This window comes from Solanum lycopersicum, chromosome 7, assembly GCF_036512215.1.
Source record: "Solanum lycopersicum chromosome 7, SLM_r2.1".
Classification (NCBI taxonomy): domain Eukaryota; kingdom Viridiplantae; phylum Streptophyta; class Magnoliopsida; order Solanales; family Solanaceae; genus Solanum; species Solanum lycopersicum.
The window spans coordinates 3,023,095-3,039,590 of record NC_090806.1 but is presented as its reverse complement, the minus strand read 5'-3'; the positions used below and the strand labels follow the sequence as shown (position 1 = coordinate 3,039,590).

At 28.0% G+C, this 16,496-nt stretch overlaps 1 protein-coding gene across 1 annotated transcript; it reads right to left on the bottom strand.

The window, feature by feature from the left end:
* Window positions 1–8,926: 8,926 nt before the first annotated feature.
* On the bottom strand, window positions 8,927–9,932 carry LOC101265448 (protein GLUTAMINE DUMPER 2). The gene has a single exon (XM_004242620.5). It carries the CDS (start codon window positions 9,696–9,698, stop codon window positions 9,141–9,143), a length of 558 nt encoding a protein of 185 aa, XP_004242668.2. The 5' UTR covers window positions 9,699–9,932; the 3' UTR covers window positions 8,927–9,140.
* Between the last annotated feature and the right edge of the window lie 6,564 nt (window positions 9,933–16,496).

The following is a 16,496-nucleotide window of genomic DNA, read 5'->3' as shown; positions in this document are numbered from 1 at the left end:
TGGACAATCATTTAAACAAATTCTACTACTAAGCTGTTAATATAAATAAATGTGTTATAAAACAACACATTATCCATTTAACTTATAGAAATGGCAGTAGCCAACTTTAGACTCGAAGCTAGTAAGTAAAAGCAGCAGGTTTAGTCTAAAATTTGCCAAAATTGACTAAATATTAAATAGTTTTTAAGAACTGAATATGGCCATTTGAACAAAGGTATTACAAGTGCTTACCTACACAATTTTGGGTTAGGATATTATCAATTTCAAGATCTATATCTAAAGCATAGCCAAAATTTATAAAATCTTACAAGTTTAACAGCTTCAAGATTAACTTTAAAAACTAGACATAAATGTTTGGAGTTTTAAAACTACTTCACATGTATGCATCTGATGTTTCACATTGGGCCTGAAATTTACATAGATGAAGACCAATCCAATTGGATAGTGCTTGCATTTACAGAGCAAATGTTTTGGGCCTGTAGATACCTCTTCCAGTCCATTACAACCTATAAAAACTTGGGTTGATATATGTTCAAATTGATTAATGAGAAATCTTGTTAATTTTTGTAAAAGATAATTTTTTTCATTTTGATATGTTATGTATAACCATGATAAAAAAACATAATTTTATGATATACTAAGAAAATTATAAAAGAGCAAATACAAAAACTAAACCTTAGTAAGAATTGAGTGGATTGGATTGTGCCCACATTTTAGACTATTTCAACTCAAGTAATTTAGACAGGTCAAAATAAGTGTAATCAAAGAGGTATTGGAAGGAAAATAATGATAGCAAAGTAGCAACATAAACAAATCTGAGTGAAGCAACAAGTAGTACTAGTAAAAGTTGAAGAATAAGATACGACGTGAATACTAAATAATAATACCACTAAAGAAGGAGAAAATGAAAAGAGGGAACTATAGCCCCCTTATCTATCACATAAAGTAATCGGTTACCTATTACTCTTCTATCCTAATCCTCGACTTTAGACCTCTTTATCTAGGGTTATGTGCTATTGATTTTGTCCACAAAACACGTTAATAATTTTATGTAGATATATTCCTTTTTCTAGTTTCTGCATAATTATTTTTGACGTTTGCAAAAAGAATAATCCTGAATCTGATCATCTTGTCCACAAATTGTCCAAATGGATTACATATAATAATGAAGCTTATGACTTGTTATTTTCATTATTTTTTGAGTTGAATTATTCATGAAACTTTCTCCATATATTCTTGGCTTACTTCATCAAAAATATCATTTGAATTCAAATGACATGACTCTTGTCCAACAAATATAAATGGCTGTCATAATCATTAGGAAATGTCTTATTTTTATCCTCTCCAATAAAGCTATGCCAATTTTTTTTTTAAAACATTAAACATATTAATTAAAAATTGAAATCATAAGCCATAAAAATCTAGAGCTTGCAGATTCTCAATTTAAACCATGTAGATTCAAATTTAAGATTCTTCATATTGAACCAATTGCAATTTTGAAGTTACATGATTTTTCGTATTATTTCTTTTAATTTTATTGAATTTTTACACCTAATTATATGGTTCAAATTGAAAATACTAAATTTAAAAGACCTAACCAATGTTGCACCTGTAGGCTTACCTAGAAACTAAGTCCATTTGATTGATAAGTTATGAGAGTGTAACCTGACTCCTAGGTAACTCTGTTGCTCATGAGTCATGACACATGTCTAGACTGATGAGGTCATTGGCCTATCAATCATTGATATGGTACAATTTTTGCAAACCCCAAAGTCATTGATTTGATAAATAGAGAGCAATATGAAATTAAGCTCATTGGTCTACAACAAGACCTATGAAATTAAGCACATTGATCTACCTCAAGATTCTAAGCGGATGTTGCATTAATATGCTGTTGACCTATTCATAGGTAATGCAATTGGAGATTGTGTTAGTAAGATAAAAATTGATAGACTTGTCATTTAATTGAAATAATTAAGAAACATCACCTCACATTATTCTCTATGGGCTAAATGTAGTTGAGAAATTGATACTGCTTATGCCATAACTTTAATTAATGATGAACTTTGATTGGTATCACACATAGCATACATTTCAAAAAATATCTTGGTTTCATTTGGACACCATATAATGTTATTTTTTAATATTCTTTCTGCCTAATGCAATAATTGCTAGTTTTTGTGGATATGTTTGAGTGGGAATTCACTTGATGCTATGAATGTTTTGGTTAATGCACTTATTTCAATCTAGATCAATATTTGATACATAGAGATCGCTAAGATTATTGATTATTTTAAAATTTTTAATAAATATCAGATTGTAAATATCCATAATTTTCAATATTTCACGAGTTTAGTGGTAAGAACTCAAAATTGAACCTATAAAGTTTAAATTTTGGATTGATTTCTCTCTTATGTCATGAAATAGAGCTAATTTGTATTTGATAAACTAGCAATTCCTATTAAGAATCCTGAATCTATTTCTCACTTGAAAGCATCAAATTTTCTTCCAATTTCATTATTTAAAGTGCTTGATAGATAAAGTCCTAATGCCATGTATATGCTAATAAAATTCTTAGTTGTCTTTCAGCCATTTAATATGAAATGAATATACAAACCATTATGCCACATAATTAAGATCAAGAACATTTCTTGTTTTGCACAAAAGTGCAGTCACATCATACTTTCAATTGTTCATAAGTAGTAATCAGTTGGAGTTTGTGCTAATAACATAAAATTGATGAAGACTTCTCATTAATTAAAATAAGCAAAATGACCTCATATTATTCTCTATATGGGCTAAATGTAGTTGAGTGGTGGACTAGATATGGCTTATGCAATCATATAATTGGGATCATATATACTGTAGCACACACTTCAAAAATAGTTTGGTTTCATTTGGACACCATATAGTGTTCTACTTTATATTCTTTCTCCCTCATTTTGATTCATTGATAGTTTTGTAAAATAATGTTTGAATGGAACATACTCACTTAATGCTATGAAAATGTTGGTTAAGTGCACTTCCTTTAAATCAAGAACAATATTCTATGTTAGAGGTCGCTAATATTGTTGGTGAGAATCACTTACCATACAAATTTATCGAAGCTTATATTACTTAACAATAAAAAAAAGTGAAAATTGTTGGTAAGAAGCCTATACTACTTGACAATAAAAAAGTAAAAATTGTTGGTAAGAGTGGTTACATATGGAAGTTTATCGAAGTGTATATTAATTAGCGATTATAAAAAAGGTCATACCTATGGCATATAATAAGATAAATCATGTCTTCAGGCCAAAGGCTGATGGAGAGTATTATCAGATTTAGTTGAATCTAATATTTTCAATACTAATTATCGATTAACATATGAAAAAAATTATTATAATTTCAAATGTGTCATGAATTTAACTATTGATAAAGAACTCAAACATTGAGCCCATATGGGTCGTCTAGTAGCTAGCAAAGAAGCCACTTATCATAACCCGCATCCTGCATGTTTAAGTTAGGAGAGAATTGTATAATCTTTTTAAAGGTAAAAGATGAATTACTATTATCCACATAATTATATTTTAAACTCTGAATATGCCTCTGTTATGAAATAGAGCTAATTGTATTTGATAAATTAGCAATTCCCAATTTGAATCCTGAATCGAATTCTCACTTGAAAGCATCAAATCTTCTTCCAATCTCATACATCAATAAATGAAGTCCAAATGACATGCATTTATGCAAAAGATAACTCTATTAGTATTTTTTTTTATCCCATCTATTGAATTGTACTAAGAGATGATTATCCATACATTTACCACGTAAAGATCAACATTACTTTTTTCTTTTGCACTAATGTTTACTAAAAAAATTATAAAGTAAATTGATTCATGCACTTTGTGAAATGAATAATTTGATCAAGATATTAAATTGACATGTTTGTCATAGCATTTACCAGTTGTTCTATGTCATGTCATACCTTAAATAGAGTTTTTTTTTGTTTCTTTTATTTTTAATATATAGAATAACTTTGAAATGTTCCATTAAGGAGTTTAAAAAAAAATGTAAAGAATAATGGGTTTAATTATTCCCTAACTTTTAAGCAAAAAAAGTTTTTGGGTGTTAGGTATTTGCTTTGCTGAGGATAAATATGAAGAACAAGAGCATAATTTTGAAACCTTAAAAGGCAACCATGGATGTGATTAAAGAAAAAGGCAAGATTAGACAATTATAGAAAAAAGAAGATTAAAAATGAATGAGCATTTTTATCAATATAATGTAGTATGCCTATTATAAAATTTGGCGACTTCATACCTGTTTTGAGAATTTTAATTTGACGATTTCTGCCTTTCCTTTAAGAGTGAGTTTTGTATGAAGGAAAACATTTTCTGGAAAATGTTTTCAAATTTTCTCATGTTTGGTTGGGGCAAAAGTTTTGGAAACTGTTTTCCAAATCAACTTATTTTCCTCAAAATTAAGGAAAATGACTTCCCTTAAAAAATTAAAGAAAACATTTTCCAAAGCTCTCCTCCAATTTCAAATTACATTTTTTTTTGAAAATACATCAATTTTTTTTTAAAAAAATATTTTCAATTTCAAAATTTTATTTTTTCACCCGATCCCTGACCACCCTCCCCCTTAACCCCTCTCTCCAAAAAATTAATTTTGCTTTTTAAAAATATTTTCAACTTCAAATTTTTATTTTTAAACTCCTACCTCCCCCTGGCCAGCCCCCCTACCCACCCCTACCAGCCTCCACCCCCCAACCCCCAAAAAAATTAATTTTATTTTTTTAAAAATACTATCAACTTCAAATTTTTATTTTTTCACTCCTATCCCCTCCCCCTGCCCCCACCCCACTACCCCTCCACCTCCCACCACCACCCCCCAAAAAAATTATTTTAAAAAAAATATTTTCAATTTCATAAATTATTTTATACTCTAGTAAAAATAAAAGATGTTCCTCAAAAACATTTTTCATTCATTAATTAAACACTAAAAATCATTTTTCGGAAAATATTTTTTACTCACCAACCAAACATGGGAAAATACGTCCAAAATCTACTTGTTTTCCATGAAAACATTTTCTAGGAAAACATTTTCCATGGAAAACATTTTCCTTCATACCAAACACACCCTAAATCTTTGAAATTATGATTTCAAAAATTAATATTTATTTTTAACATGTTAATAATTTTTCATATATATATTTATACTTTGTATTGAAAATATTGAGTTAAAGTTGATTTGTAGTGTTCATATGATATATCTAGAACCTCCTAAGGGGATTAATCATTTATGACCTTTTTATTATTAAATTAAAAGAAATGAGGTTGATAACTTTTGGTTAAAAAAAGAAAGATGAATAACCGTTTGAAAAATTAACTCAAATTTTTGAACCTTAAATATGTCGTTAGTTATCATGTCGCGCAAATGATAGCTATAACATAATTTATTTAGAATATGAGATACATAGATAATGTGATAATAAAAGGGTTATATCGTTAGTCCAAATTTACCCATTAAAAAAACAAGTAACCTATCTTATTCTTGATGTTATAAAACACATATTTTATAAAAAAGAAAAACACTCAAGTATCTTTTAAATAATAATATTGATAATATAAAAAATACTTTATACTGATAATGTCTATAACTTAAATCATAAATAAAAGGTAAAATTAGACAAGAAATTAAGAAGTATGGAAATAGAGAGAAAATGAACGAGCACCTTTCTTGTATATTGCTAACGATTGGGTTTGAGCTTCTTAACATGAAAAAAATTCCCACTGAAAGTGCTATATTAAATATATATTTTGTAATATGCAATTTAAATTAATCATATCTTATTATAAATATCAGACATTAGATGAAAAAAAAAATCAAAACTTTTAAATAAGAAGAATATATTGAATTAGTATCTTACAAACACTTGTCCACTTTTAGTTTGTCCTAATAAATGTAAGCAATTAAAAATAAAGTGCTTTACAATTTTCTTGTTTAGGACTTGAGTATATTAATATATATATATATATATATATATATATATATATATATATATATATATATATATATATATATATATATATATGACAAAGATTACACTATTTTTTGTTCGTAATATACAGTGAAGATGTGTACTGCACTAATTAAGCAACATTTTCATGATGCCGCATCTTTTTTTAATTATTTGTGCTTCTTTTCATGATTGACATTTTAATTTATGTCACTTTGAGGTGATTTAGGCTTTTCATGGTTGATACTTTCTCATGTTTTTATTTATTCATTTTTAATTATATTTTCTGTTTCAGTTTATTTATTTTTTTAGTTGAAATATTTTTAATACGATATATTTAAAGTTATAAAATTCAAAAGTATTTAAATTTTTAAATTATATGAAATTAAAATTAAATAAATAATAGAAACAGAGACAACATTAAGTTTTTGGAAATTATTTAATTGATGAATTTGGTGAGCTAATTTATCTTTCCTGTAAGATTTAAACTTTTACACACAATCGCCCAAAGTTATAATAACGAGAAGGAAGGACAAATTAAATACAGTATTTTTAAAAATTTTTGATTTAAGGTTTCAGATTTGACCTTCTAGAATTTTGACTGGTAAAATTCTTTCAGATAGGTGTGTACAAAAATTGAATTAATAATAAATTAAATCAAGAAAATGTTATAAGATTATTGTTATTGAATTTAAGTACACTCGTCATCGAAATTCTGAATACGCTTACTATTTATCATGATCAATAGGAACAAGGTTAGTAAGTCAAAACGAGTTTACTCAAATTGATTTATCAAAAAATTATAATATATAATATATACATGAACAAATTTCTTATATACATATAAATTTGACCTTAGATGAAATATTCTAAACTTTATTAGAAATAGATCTAGTTGGTAAGTAAAAGGGAGTTTATTCAAATTCCTTCATTAAAAAAATGGAATATATTATATATACACAAACAAATTTCTCATAAACATATAAATTTTATTTTGATGAAAAATTCGACTTTGTCACTTAATCATGATATTCAAATGGAGTGCATTGCCCTGTAAGTTATGTGAAAGATAATTATGGTTACAAGTCATTTTAAATGGTTCCACAAAAATGGTGTACAGTCTTAATATAACTCAACAAATTAAAGTGGATGTATTATTCATAGAGTGCATCCACTCAACTAGACAATGCGTGTTGTTGTGTACCACTTCCCTAAGAACAAAATAAAATTGTCATCATTAAAACTTGTATCATTATCCTATTTTTGATCTCCATTTCACAAACCAAAATCAATCTTTTGATTTGTTATTAACTTTATTTAGGTTCACCCTAATCATATGAAACACTAAGTTACTACTCCGTAAAAAACAAAGTGTCATATATTCATGTGGTGATTTGATTAGATTTATATTTTGAAAATTGTAAGCTTCATTTATAGAGACAATTTAGCATTTTCAATAAGATTTTTTCCCCAACAAAAGTGTGGGTCTGAACTTTGAAACTTATAGGTTCTTGGGATTTCAAAGAGGAATCAAATCCTCAACAAGGAGAGTAACAAAACCTGAACAAGTTTCATTCTAATAAGTTTTTTTCATCGCAAATTAATGCGAAATTTATGTTACAAAACATAATTATTCTGTCCTAGTATTCTAGCCTCATTGAACCAGCTCATCAGATAACCACCTGATGAAAAATAAATTTCATCCAAATATTAGAAACAACCACTAATTTCTTTTTCTTTTTCACTAATTCACTTAAATATTTGTATAGTTAACATTTTTCGGTAAGAAATAATATTTTCTTAGTAGTGAAACCAAAAAATTTCTCATTAGTAGATTTCCAACAAAAAAATTCTTTTATATTAATATAAACTTCTTAATAACTCCCCAAACTTCTTCCCCATCTTAGATCCGCCCCAGATGAAGAAGCAGAGGCGAAACTCGATAAAATTCATGAGTTCAAATAAATTTATTAATTTTCTCATAAATTTTATATTTATATTAAATAATTAAATAAATATGTGTATATTAACTTGTAAATCGATTAGAATCCCCAAATTTGTAACACTGGTCTCTCTAAAGAGGGTAGGGTGGGGAGGCGAGGGGGTGGGGTGGGTATTAATGGAATACACGTGTTCATTCAAGTGTCACGTGACTTAGGACAACAGTACAAAAATTTAATGCATGAAAATTCTTGTTGTTTGAATCAGTTTCAGATAAAAGCTATAACTGTCTGGATTTTTCATGTGAATTCCTGAACTACTCTCTGGTTAAAGCTGTACCAAATAGACAGATTATTTTGGATATATACATATATATTTAAGAAAAAAAGTTTATCAAAAAAGAAATTAATTTTACGACACATTATAAATATTTTTTAAATTAAAATTGTACTTTTTATAGAAGTTTGATAAAATATACTTAACACATGATATGATCAATAAATAGTAGGGGTGGATCAATGTAAAGTTCAAACAAGAACTAACAAAATCCCATAAAACTTTGAAAGAAATAATTTTTTGCTTTTTTGCTATTCAAATTATACAATAAAAAATAAATAAAGGTGGTGGTGGTTGTGTGTGGGGGGGGGGGGGTGGGGGTGGGGGTGGGGTGTGATTTTCATGATATTCAAGCATTTTCAGAATTTGGGATCTCAGGTCTGAGGACCACATCGAATTTACTGTCTACCTAACTATTCTTAAGGTGGATGAATCACACCACTTATGTGAAAAATATTATTCTAATTTACTATTGAAATTGAACATGAATACTTACCCTCGCTATTTATATTTAACTAAATAATTAACTTTAAAAATTAATTAATCTTTAACAAAAATATAACTAGATATAAACATCTAACACATAAATTTTAACTCCTAAAGGTGTATAAGCATTGAATAATGAGCTTTAACATAGCTAGCATATGTTCCAAAATCAAAAAGTATGATCTCCTTATTTAAAATTACCAATATATATAAAGTTTTCCCAATTCATTCTCCAAAAAATATATACATTTCCGGAAATTCCCACATAAGGGAAAAAAAGAGTTAAAAAAAAGAACATTTTTTTTCTCTTTCTCTTTGAAATTAAAGGACCTAATCTCATCATGCTTACCATATGACTCTGAAATTCATTCCGTTAACTAATTCGTATTTGTGTCACGTTAATCACAATATCATTTTCAGAAGTTGAACTCGAGACCTCCTTTTCTCTCTCTCCTACGAGAGTTTCTTCGTGATTCTCAAGACTTGAACCCGAGACATCATTTCCTTCCTCCTCCTTCTCTTCCGCCTCGGATTTATCCGTACTACTCTCACTACTCGCGGTACAACCGCTATTGCTTCCAAAAGATGAAGCTCTACTAGACAAACTTGGTGTAGCAATATAAGTTGGCTTTAATTGTCCAGCCATAATCACCAAAAATTTCTCTTCAAGAATTGGTGGTTCCACCATTTTACCATCTCCACCATTACTATCATTATTATTATTATTTCCTTCTTCAAGATCACCTTCTTGATTTTCTTCAAGATTACCACTAAGTTTCCAATAAGAACAAGCTAAAATTAGTAAAGCAAATGCAATTAGCCCTAACATAGCTGCTAATCCTCCGAATAAATACGGCACCGGTGAGTGCCACGGTGACCGTAGCGGGCCCACCGGTGCAATAGACGATGACGATCCCTCCAAATTCCTCATCGTTGTGAAAAATAATCTTCTCGTTCCAAATAGACTAGTTATGTTATAAGTACAACTGTAGACTCGTAATGTTTTTCGTATGATAAATTTTTTAAAATAATTTTAAAAAACTTTGGATCTTTTTTTTTTTTTGATGATGATGGTGATAGTGGTAACAGAGGAGGAGAAAGGGTATAGAATGAAGATGATGAGTAAAGGAAGGTGGTTATATATAGAGACTAAAGAGAGTGGATTTATTTATTATAATTTTATAAATTTTTATTTTATTTATTTATTTATTTATTTTGAGTGAAATGTTTCGTCATTGCATGAAAAATGGGGTCCATATATAGATTGTTTGTTCTGTTATTTTATTTATGTTTTTTTTTTTTTTGGGAGGGACAATCTATGAATATAAAAATATAAAAATATACTACACTTGGAAAAAGAAAAATAATTAATGAAAAGGTAATTGGCAAAAAAAGAAGATTGATAATTGTGAATGTGTTAAGAGGGACCCAATCATTTTTTTTAAAACTTTTTGTTAATTTTAAATAGTGTTTTCATAGAGTACCTTTTTTGTTTAGTCGTTTTGCTTAAAGATATATAGTAGGAATTTTTTGGATTGTCTTGCATAGCATAATAATGATTATAGTCCTTGAACAGAATTAAAGGGATTTGATGTATACAAAAGCAAATTTGAGATCTAGTGATGTAATTAAAATTTAACTTATATAACTTAGATGAAATAAATTTTTTAAATTTCGTAATAATTTATATGTCTTATTTTTAAGTAACTGACTCTTGATCCCATTAAAATAAAGAAAATATTACTCATTGTTTTCGTAATTTGATTGAACATAAAATTTAAGATAATAATTCTAAAGTATTAGAAATTCTCTATAGATTGTACAAATTTATAAAATTTGTCTTCTAATAGGGCCATAAGGTTCGTAAAAAGCATATGACATAAGTAATAAACATACTTACATGACTAACTCTTGTGTTTAGTACGAAAGAAAAATAATTTTTGAAAATTATTTTTCAATTTTCTTATGTTTAATTGGATTAAATATATTGAAACTGCATACATTGATAGATAATCAATTAAATATGCTTTATCGATAATATAGATTATGTACACAGAAAGTTATAGTCATTAAGTGTATATAAGTAAATTACTTATATATTTATATATTAAATCTTGAACACATAAAATTTTTTGCCCGTATTATACACATATGTCCAACTAATTTGATATCACAATATATAGAACTTTGTTTCCATTTACTTTCTCCATAATTGAGTTAAGAATTAATTCCTAGACTTTCAATCAAAACTTTTTCATTTTGTTATTTTTCTGAAACTAATTGAATTTTACAATAATAAGGAATTTCTTATACGTAATATCAAAGAGAGAGAGAGGGTGTCCATAAAAAGCTTCATTAGGCTCATCATTTATTCTACTTTTAAGAAAAGTCTAAAATTGCTGAATCACCCATCATAGAGCTTACTAGAGTTAGCTTTTAAGTTTCATATACATTGTGTGGACCCAACCTTAGAGTATTGCATGGGTTGGGGATGGCAATAATTGGATATGCAATTCTTTTTTATGGTCACGATTGGGTATCTGATATTCATATTAGAATCAAATTAAAAAGTTTCACATTAATTAACTTTTGAAACCTCTCTATCCATGTACATATTCATGCTCAAATCAATTGGTTGTGAACTTTATGTTTATTCCTCATTCGATTTGATGTTGAGTGTCTGATAATTATATTAAAGTTTGATTAAATTTGGATTGTGTCGAAGAAGTCTCACTCTGATATATAAAATGCTTCTTTTAAAGGTGTTCGTACCCTTGACTCAAATCAATTACTTATGAACTTTGTTTTTGTTAAGTACTTCATATTAAAGCTTGTGTAATTAAATGTGACTCGTATTTGAAAGTTTTCGTATTGAAAGTTTAATCACTCGTTATAGGAGTGACTTCACACCTATAAGTCACGTTAAATTTTTTAATTAAGAAAAAAAACAAAGCCATACTTAGAACTATATCCTAAAGTTACTAGAGTTGGCTTTTAGGATCCATATTGGGACCATTCATTAGGGAAAATATATAATTGGTTGAGAACTTGCTAGGATTAAAGTTGTGAAAGTTAAGTTAGATATGACCCCAACTGGTTATTACGTCTTATACGTGAAAAATTGAAAGAAGAAAAAAAATCTTGTGTGGCAAAGTCGATTTTGAAGGTAAATTTAATCGTACATTATTAAAATTTACTGATCTGATTATTGTTATTAATTTATTATGTATAATAAGTTGGGAAAAACACTTTTTGTCAAAGAAATTTTTAATTTTCAAAACTATAATCAAACACCACTAATTAAGGATTGATTGATTCCATCCATAGAAATCGATTTTTCAATTTCTTTTTTCTACTGCATCCTAAGTGTGATGAAACTTTCTTCGATATCACTAAATTATGAACTCATTTACGTGAACAAGTTACAAATTTGATCACGAAAAAGAAAAAATATTACTTTTTAATTGAAAGCTACAATTCTCAATTACTAACTTTTGATTTTATCTAAAAATTCTCCACTTTATGAAACAAAACAAATATAACAGACAATTTTCCATAGTGTAACTCTGGAACCCCACCCTATCAGGCTTTTGGCAGCTGGAGATTTTAACAGATGAATACTTATCCCCAAAAATTCTCTAAATATACTTTCATTATGAAATTAAAACAGCAATAAATAAATAAAATCAATAAATAATATTTGAAATTGACCAATCACTTTCTTATCATATATTCATATTCTGCATAAATCCGAATTAAAGGTACAATATATTCTTCTGGTCTAAGTTTTCGTTTATAATTAATCAAAACTTAAAAACAAATTGAGAGACGTTCATCTTTAAGTATAATTTCTTCACTAATTGATCATGTGTATATCTAATAATAAAAAAGAACTATATAAGCCAATTATCTACGTAATAATACAGGTAAGACATCATTCTTGTTCATTATATATATAAAAATAATAATTAAAGAATAAAATGTGTTAGCAAGTAAGATTGATCCAAGGTTGATTCTCTTGTATTGGACTTGGCTAGTGCAGTTTACATGTCTTGTGTGTTTTGCAAGTTATTATAATGTAGAGAGGGAGGAGGGTTACCCAGTGCGCATAAAGTGTTCATCACATTGTGTCCACCCGAAAAATAGATGTTGTTATAGAGATTGTATTAATCGTTGATTATTCTGAAATTTCAAAAAGAAATTGTCAGCGATAACAAAAATCTTCATTTATTAGCTATGTGTTTTCGTAGCGACAAATTATCGACTTTTTTTGTAGCTATATTTTATTTTTCTTTTTAATTTGAATTCCCTTTTGAAGGATCTAATAATCAATACTCAACAATACATTCTCTTTATTATTTCTTTCTCTTTAGTAACTGAATTTGTTGCAATCGAGTTGAGTATTTTTTTTTATTTTTCAATTTTTACAAAATAATGATAAAGTTTGCATAAATTTTATATTACTAGTAAATTTCACTGATTATATTATTATTGTACTCCATAGTGTGCTTAAATCAATTCTATTTAAGAGTAATAATTTAATTATTAAATGGTAAATTAATAAATTACATCAGTTGTGTTTGGTTATATTAGGAATTGTAACATACTCCCTCCGTCCACTCGAATTTGTTATGATTTTTATTTTTTAAGTCAAATTATAAAAATTTTGATAAACATTTTAAGGTATATTTTTTCATCATATTAATATGTAGATAATTATAATTTATTATACTTTTCATATAGTATTGAATATCTAAACTTTTTGCTTGAAATATTAAATTAATATAATATAATTTTAACTTTAAAATTAATCAAATTTACTTTCGGAAAATTCAACGTAACGAATAAAAGTGGAGTGTGGGAGTAATTTAGAAGGGGTGGGGTTTTGCTTGATGAAAATAGCTATTGAGACAGTTTCATGACATAATGTGTAACAGTACTTAAAAGACAGGAAACGGTTTCTATGCTGATATGTTCTCTCGTCTTGGTAACTGCAATTCTCACACCATTTTTGTTTTTTAAATTTATTTCTGTTGGATATTTATATTAAATTTTAAAAAGAAAAACTTATAATTATGAGAAGTTTTATATACATATGTTAGATATGCGTACGAAAGACATATCTTATGCTTTTTAACGTGATATTAATATTTAATTGTAGCGATAAAGGTAGAATTTTAGTTGAGATATATTAAATATATAATTTGATGGTGAAGATATTTAAATAGACCTCTTTTGATCGTTTTAACTTTGGTTAATTGAATGTACTTTTAATTAATTTCTTAAAAATATAAAAAAAAATTGCATCGAAAATAATTGATACCAAAAATATAGAAGTTCTCTAACACTTACGTAATAGATTTTGTAGTAATTTTTTTTTTGTCTATTATAAGCAATAAAGTTGATTAATCATTAAAAAAGTATTTCTTATTTCATCTTTTAGATTTGTATGTCACCATAAAATATCTTTTTTGATTTTAAAATAGCATATACTTGTAGATCCTATTGAACTATAAGATAATAATGGATTCATACTAATCCTCACATTGTATCATTGTAATGAAGAAATATTCAAACTTAGAATATGATATAAAGTATCCTCATATCAATAAAAAGTTGCCTCCATAATTTTTTTTTTGTAAATAAAGACATCTATAAAAGCAAAATACACTTGAAAGCAACAAAAGAAAAAGGAAGAAAAGGAAAGGGAAAATGAGGCTCCTTCCCTCCTCCCCTCCCCCTCACCTCCTTTCTTAGAATTTATCGGCTCGACTAATTTAGATTCGTATTGCTTAAAATTTATTAATAAAAAATTATTTTTTACTAAGAATTTTCTCATTCCCATTAAGGGTTACGAGTGATTTACGTTCATTTCATCACGATTTTTTTCTTCCCACTTGTTTACAGAATACCTTTTCTTTTTCAAAAAAATTTAATTATATATAAGGTGGAGAGAAAGGAAAAACCAAGACGGAGTTAATAAAATGGAGAATCGAATCCCGTTCAACAAAGATAAAAGTTCTAATAGTCATACCCTGAACAACTGAATTCTTAGTTATTATAACGTTCAAATTTTCATATCAGATATTTATCAAAGTAGAGTAATTTTTTTTAATTAAAAAAATGGCAATGCTAAAGATATAACATGGAAAATGCACAAGAGGCATATCAAATCTTGGGTTGTAGAGTAAGATTTCATTACAATTTTGATCATGTTGGATGACTTTAGGAGTATTCATCATAAGGTTGGGGTGGAAAATGGGTCCCTAAAAACTTAGGGGGGTCTACTGTAAAGACCCCTCCACTACTATAATATTCTTTGGCCTGATACCTCTAGAGTCTAGACAATCATCATTATTTCATTTCTAATAATTGTTAATGTCATTTTTGCCCCAAATGATTAAAAGAAGTTCTATTCATCACCCCCTTTATTTTACCCTCTCTCATTCATGCATCGTAATTTTGCACGTGTCATATTTAAGATCACAAGATTAATGAGTATTTCATATATTTAACATAATCTTAATTTAGAACTATAAAATTAAAAAATCTTCTTTCTTTTGTTAAACTCCGTTCTAAATCAAAATAGATCATCCTTTTTAAAACGGAGGAAGTAATTTTTTTGAATAACTTAAGTACAAATATTGTACTACTAGTTGATCAATAGTACATCCTTCTATTATATGAATTACCATTAGAATTTATGATCTTAAATGTATCGTAATATTTATAATTTTTCAGGGTTGAGGTTGTTTAATCTTATGCAACGCTTCCTCAAAAGTTAACTCTTGTTTTGTGTCTTCTCTCGCATCGAAATACATTCTCACATATTTATTTCTTTTATACAATCTAGTATCATCGCATTGTCGTTCTTATCAATTCAGTTCTTTAATTCTCACATATTTTCTTTTGTATGATCATTTAGTGTCAACCATTAGTCTTTCACATTTATGTCACGACCCAAAAATGGGTGTGATGGCACTCATCTTATCCCACCAAGACAAGTCAGCCTAAAACCAAATATCTAACAAAGTGCGGAAGTAAATGACAATCCAACAACAATTCCTATTGTGAAACCAAGTCATATTAATCCAATCCCCAAAATCAGGTTGTCACGTGCACAAGCCTCTAATGTAAATATTAGAATTGAAATAAAATAGAAGTCTAACATGAAGTTGTCTTTCGAGTAAAAACAAAGTCATAAACTGGAGTAGGAAAGTTTGCTGAGATGACAAGCAGCTACCTCACAATCCTCCACAAGATGCCTCGGAAACGAAAAGAATAACAGGTATCACGAAGATCCAAGCTCGTATCCTACAAAAATTTGTAGAAGCAAGGGGTGAGTACCAAACCACGCGGTACCCAACAAGCAAACCTCTAAACACAAGTTAAGTGAACAAAATACGGGCACTTCTTACACCATATCTAAACCTCCGCGCTACAGTCTAATAGTTTACAGTTTACCAAACACACAACTCAATAACCACACTCTATCAGTTTACACATTCTCAATAACAACTCAATATTCAACAGTCACAAGCTTCACAGAGAAACACTCACAAGATCAACAAAACACGTGTTCAAGTTCATCAATAATCAAATGTGTAATGCCATGAGATGTAATGTCAAGTATAGTGATGCATGTCTTCCCTAACGATACACACCCGCTGTCTCTCAGTCCGGGACCCATGAGGGACATATCTGTCCATGCATCTGTCGCGGCGCACGA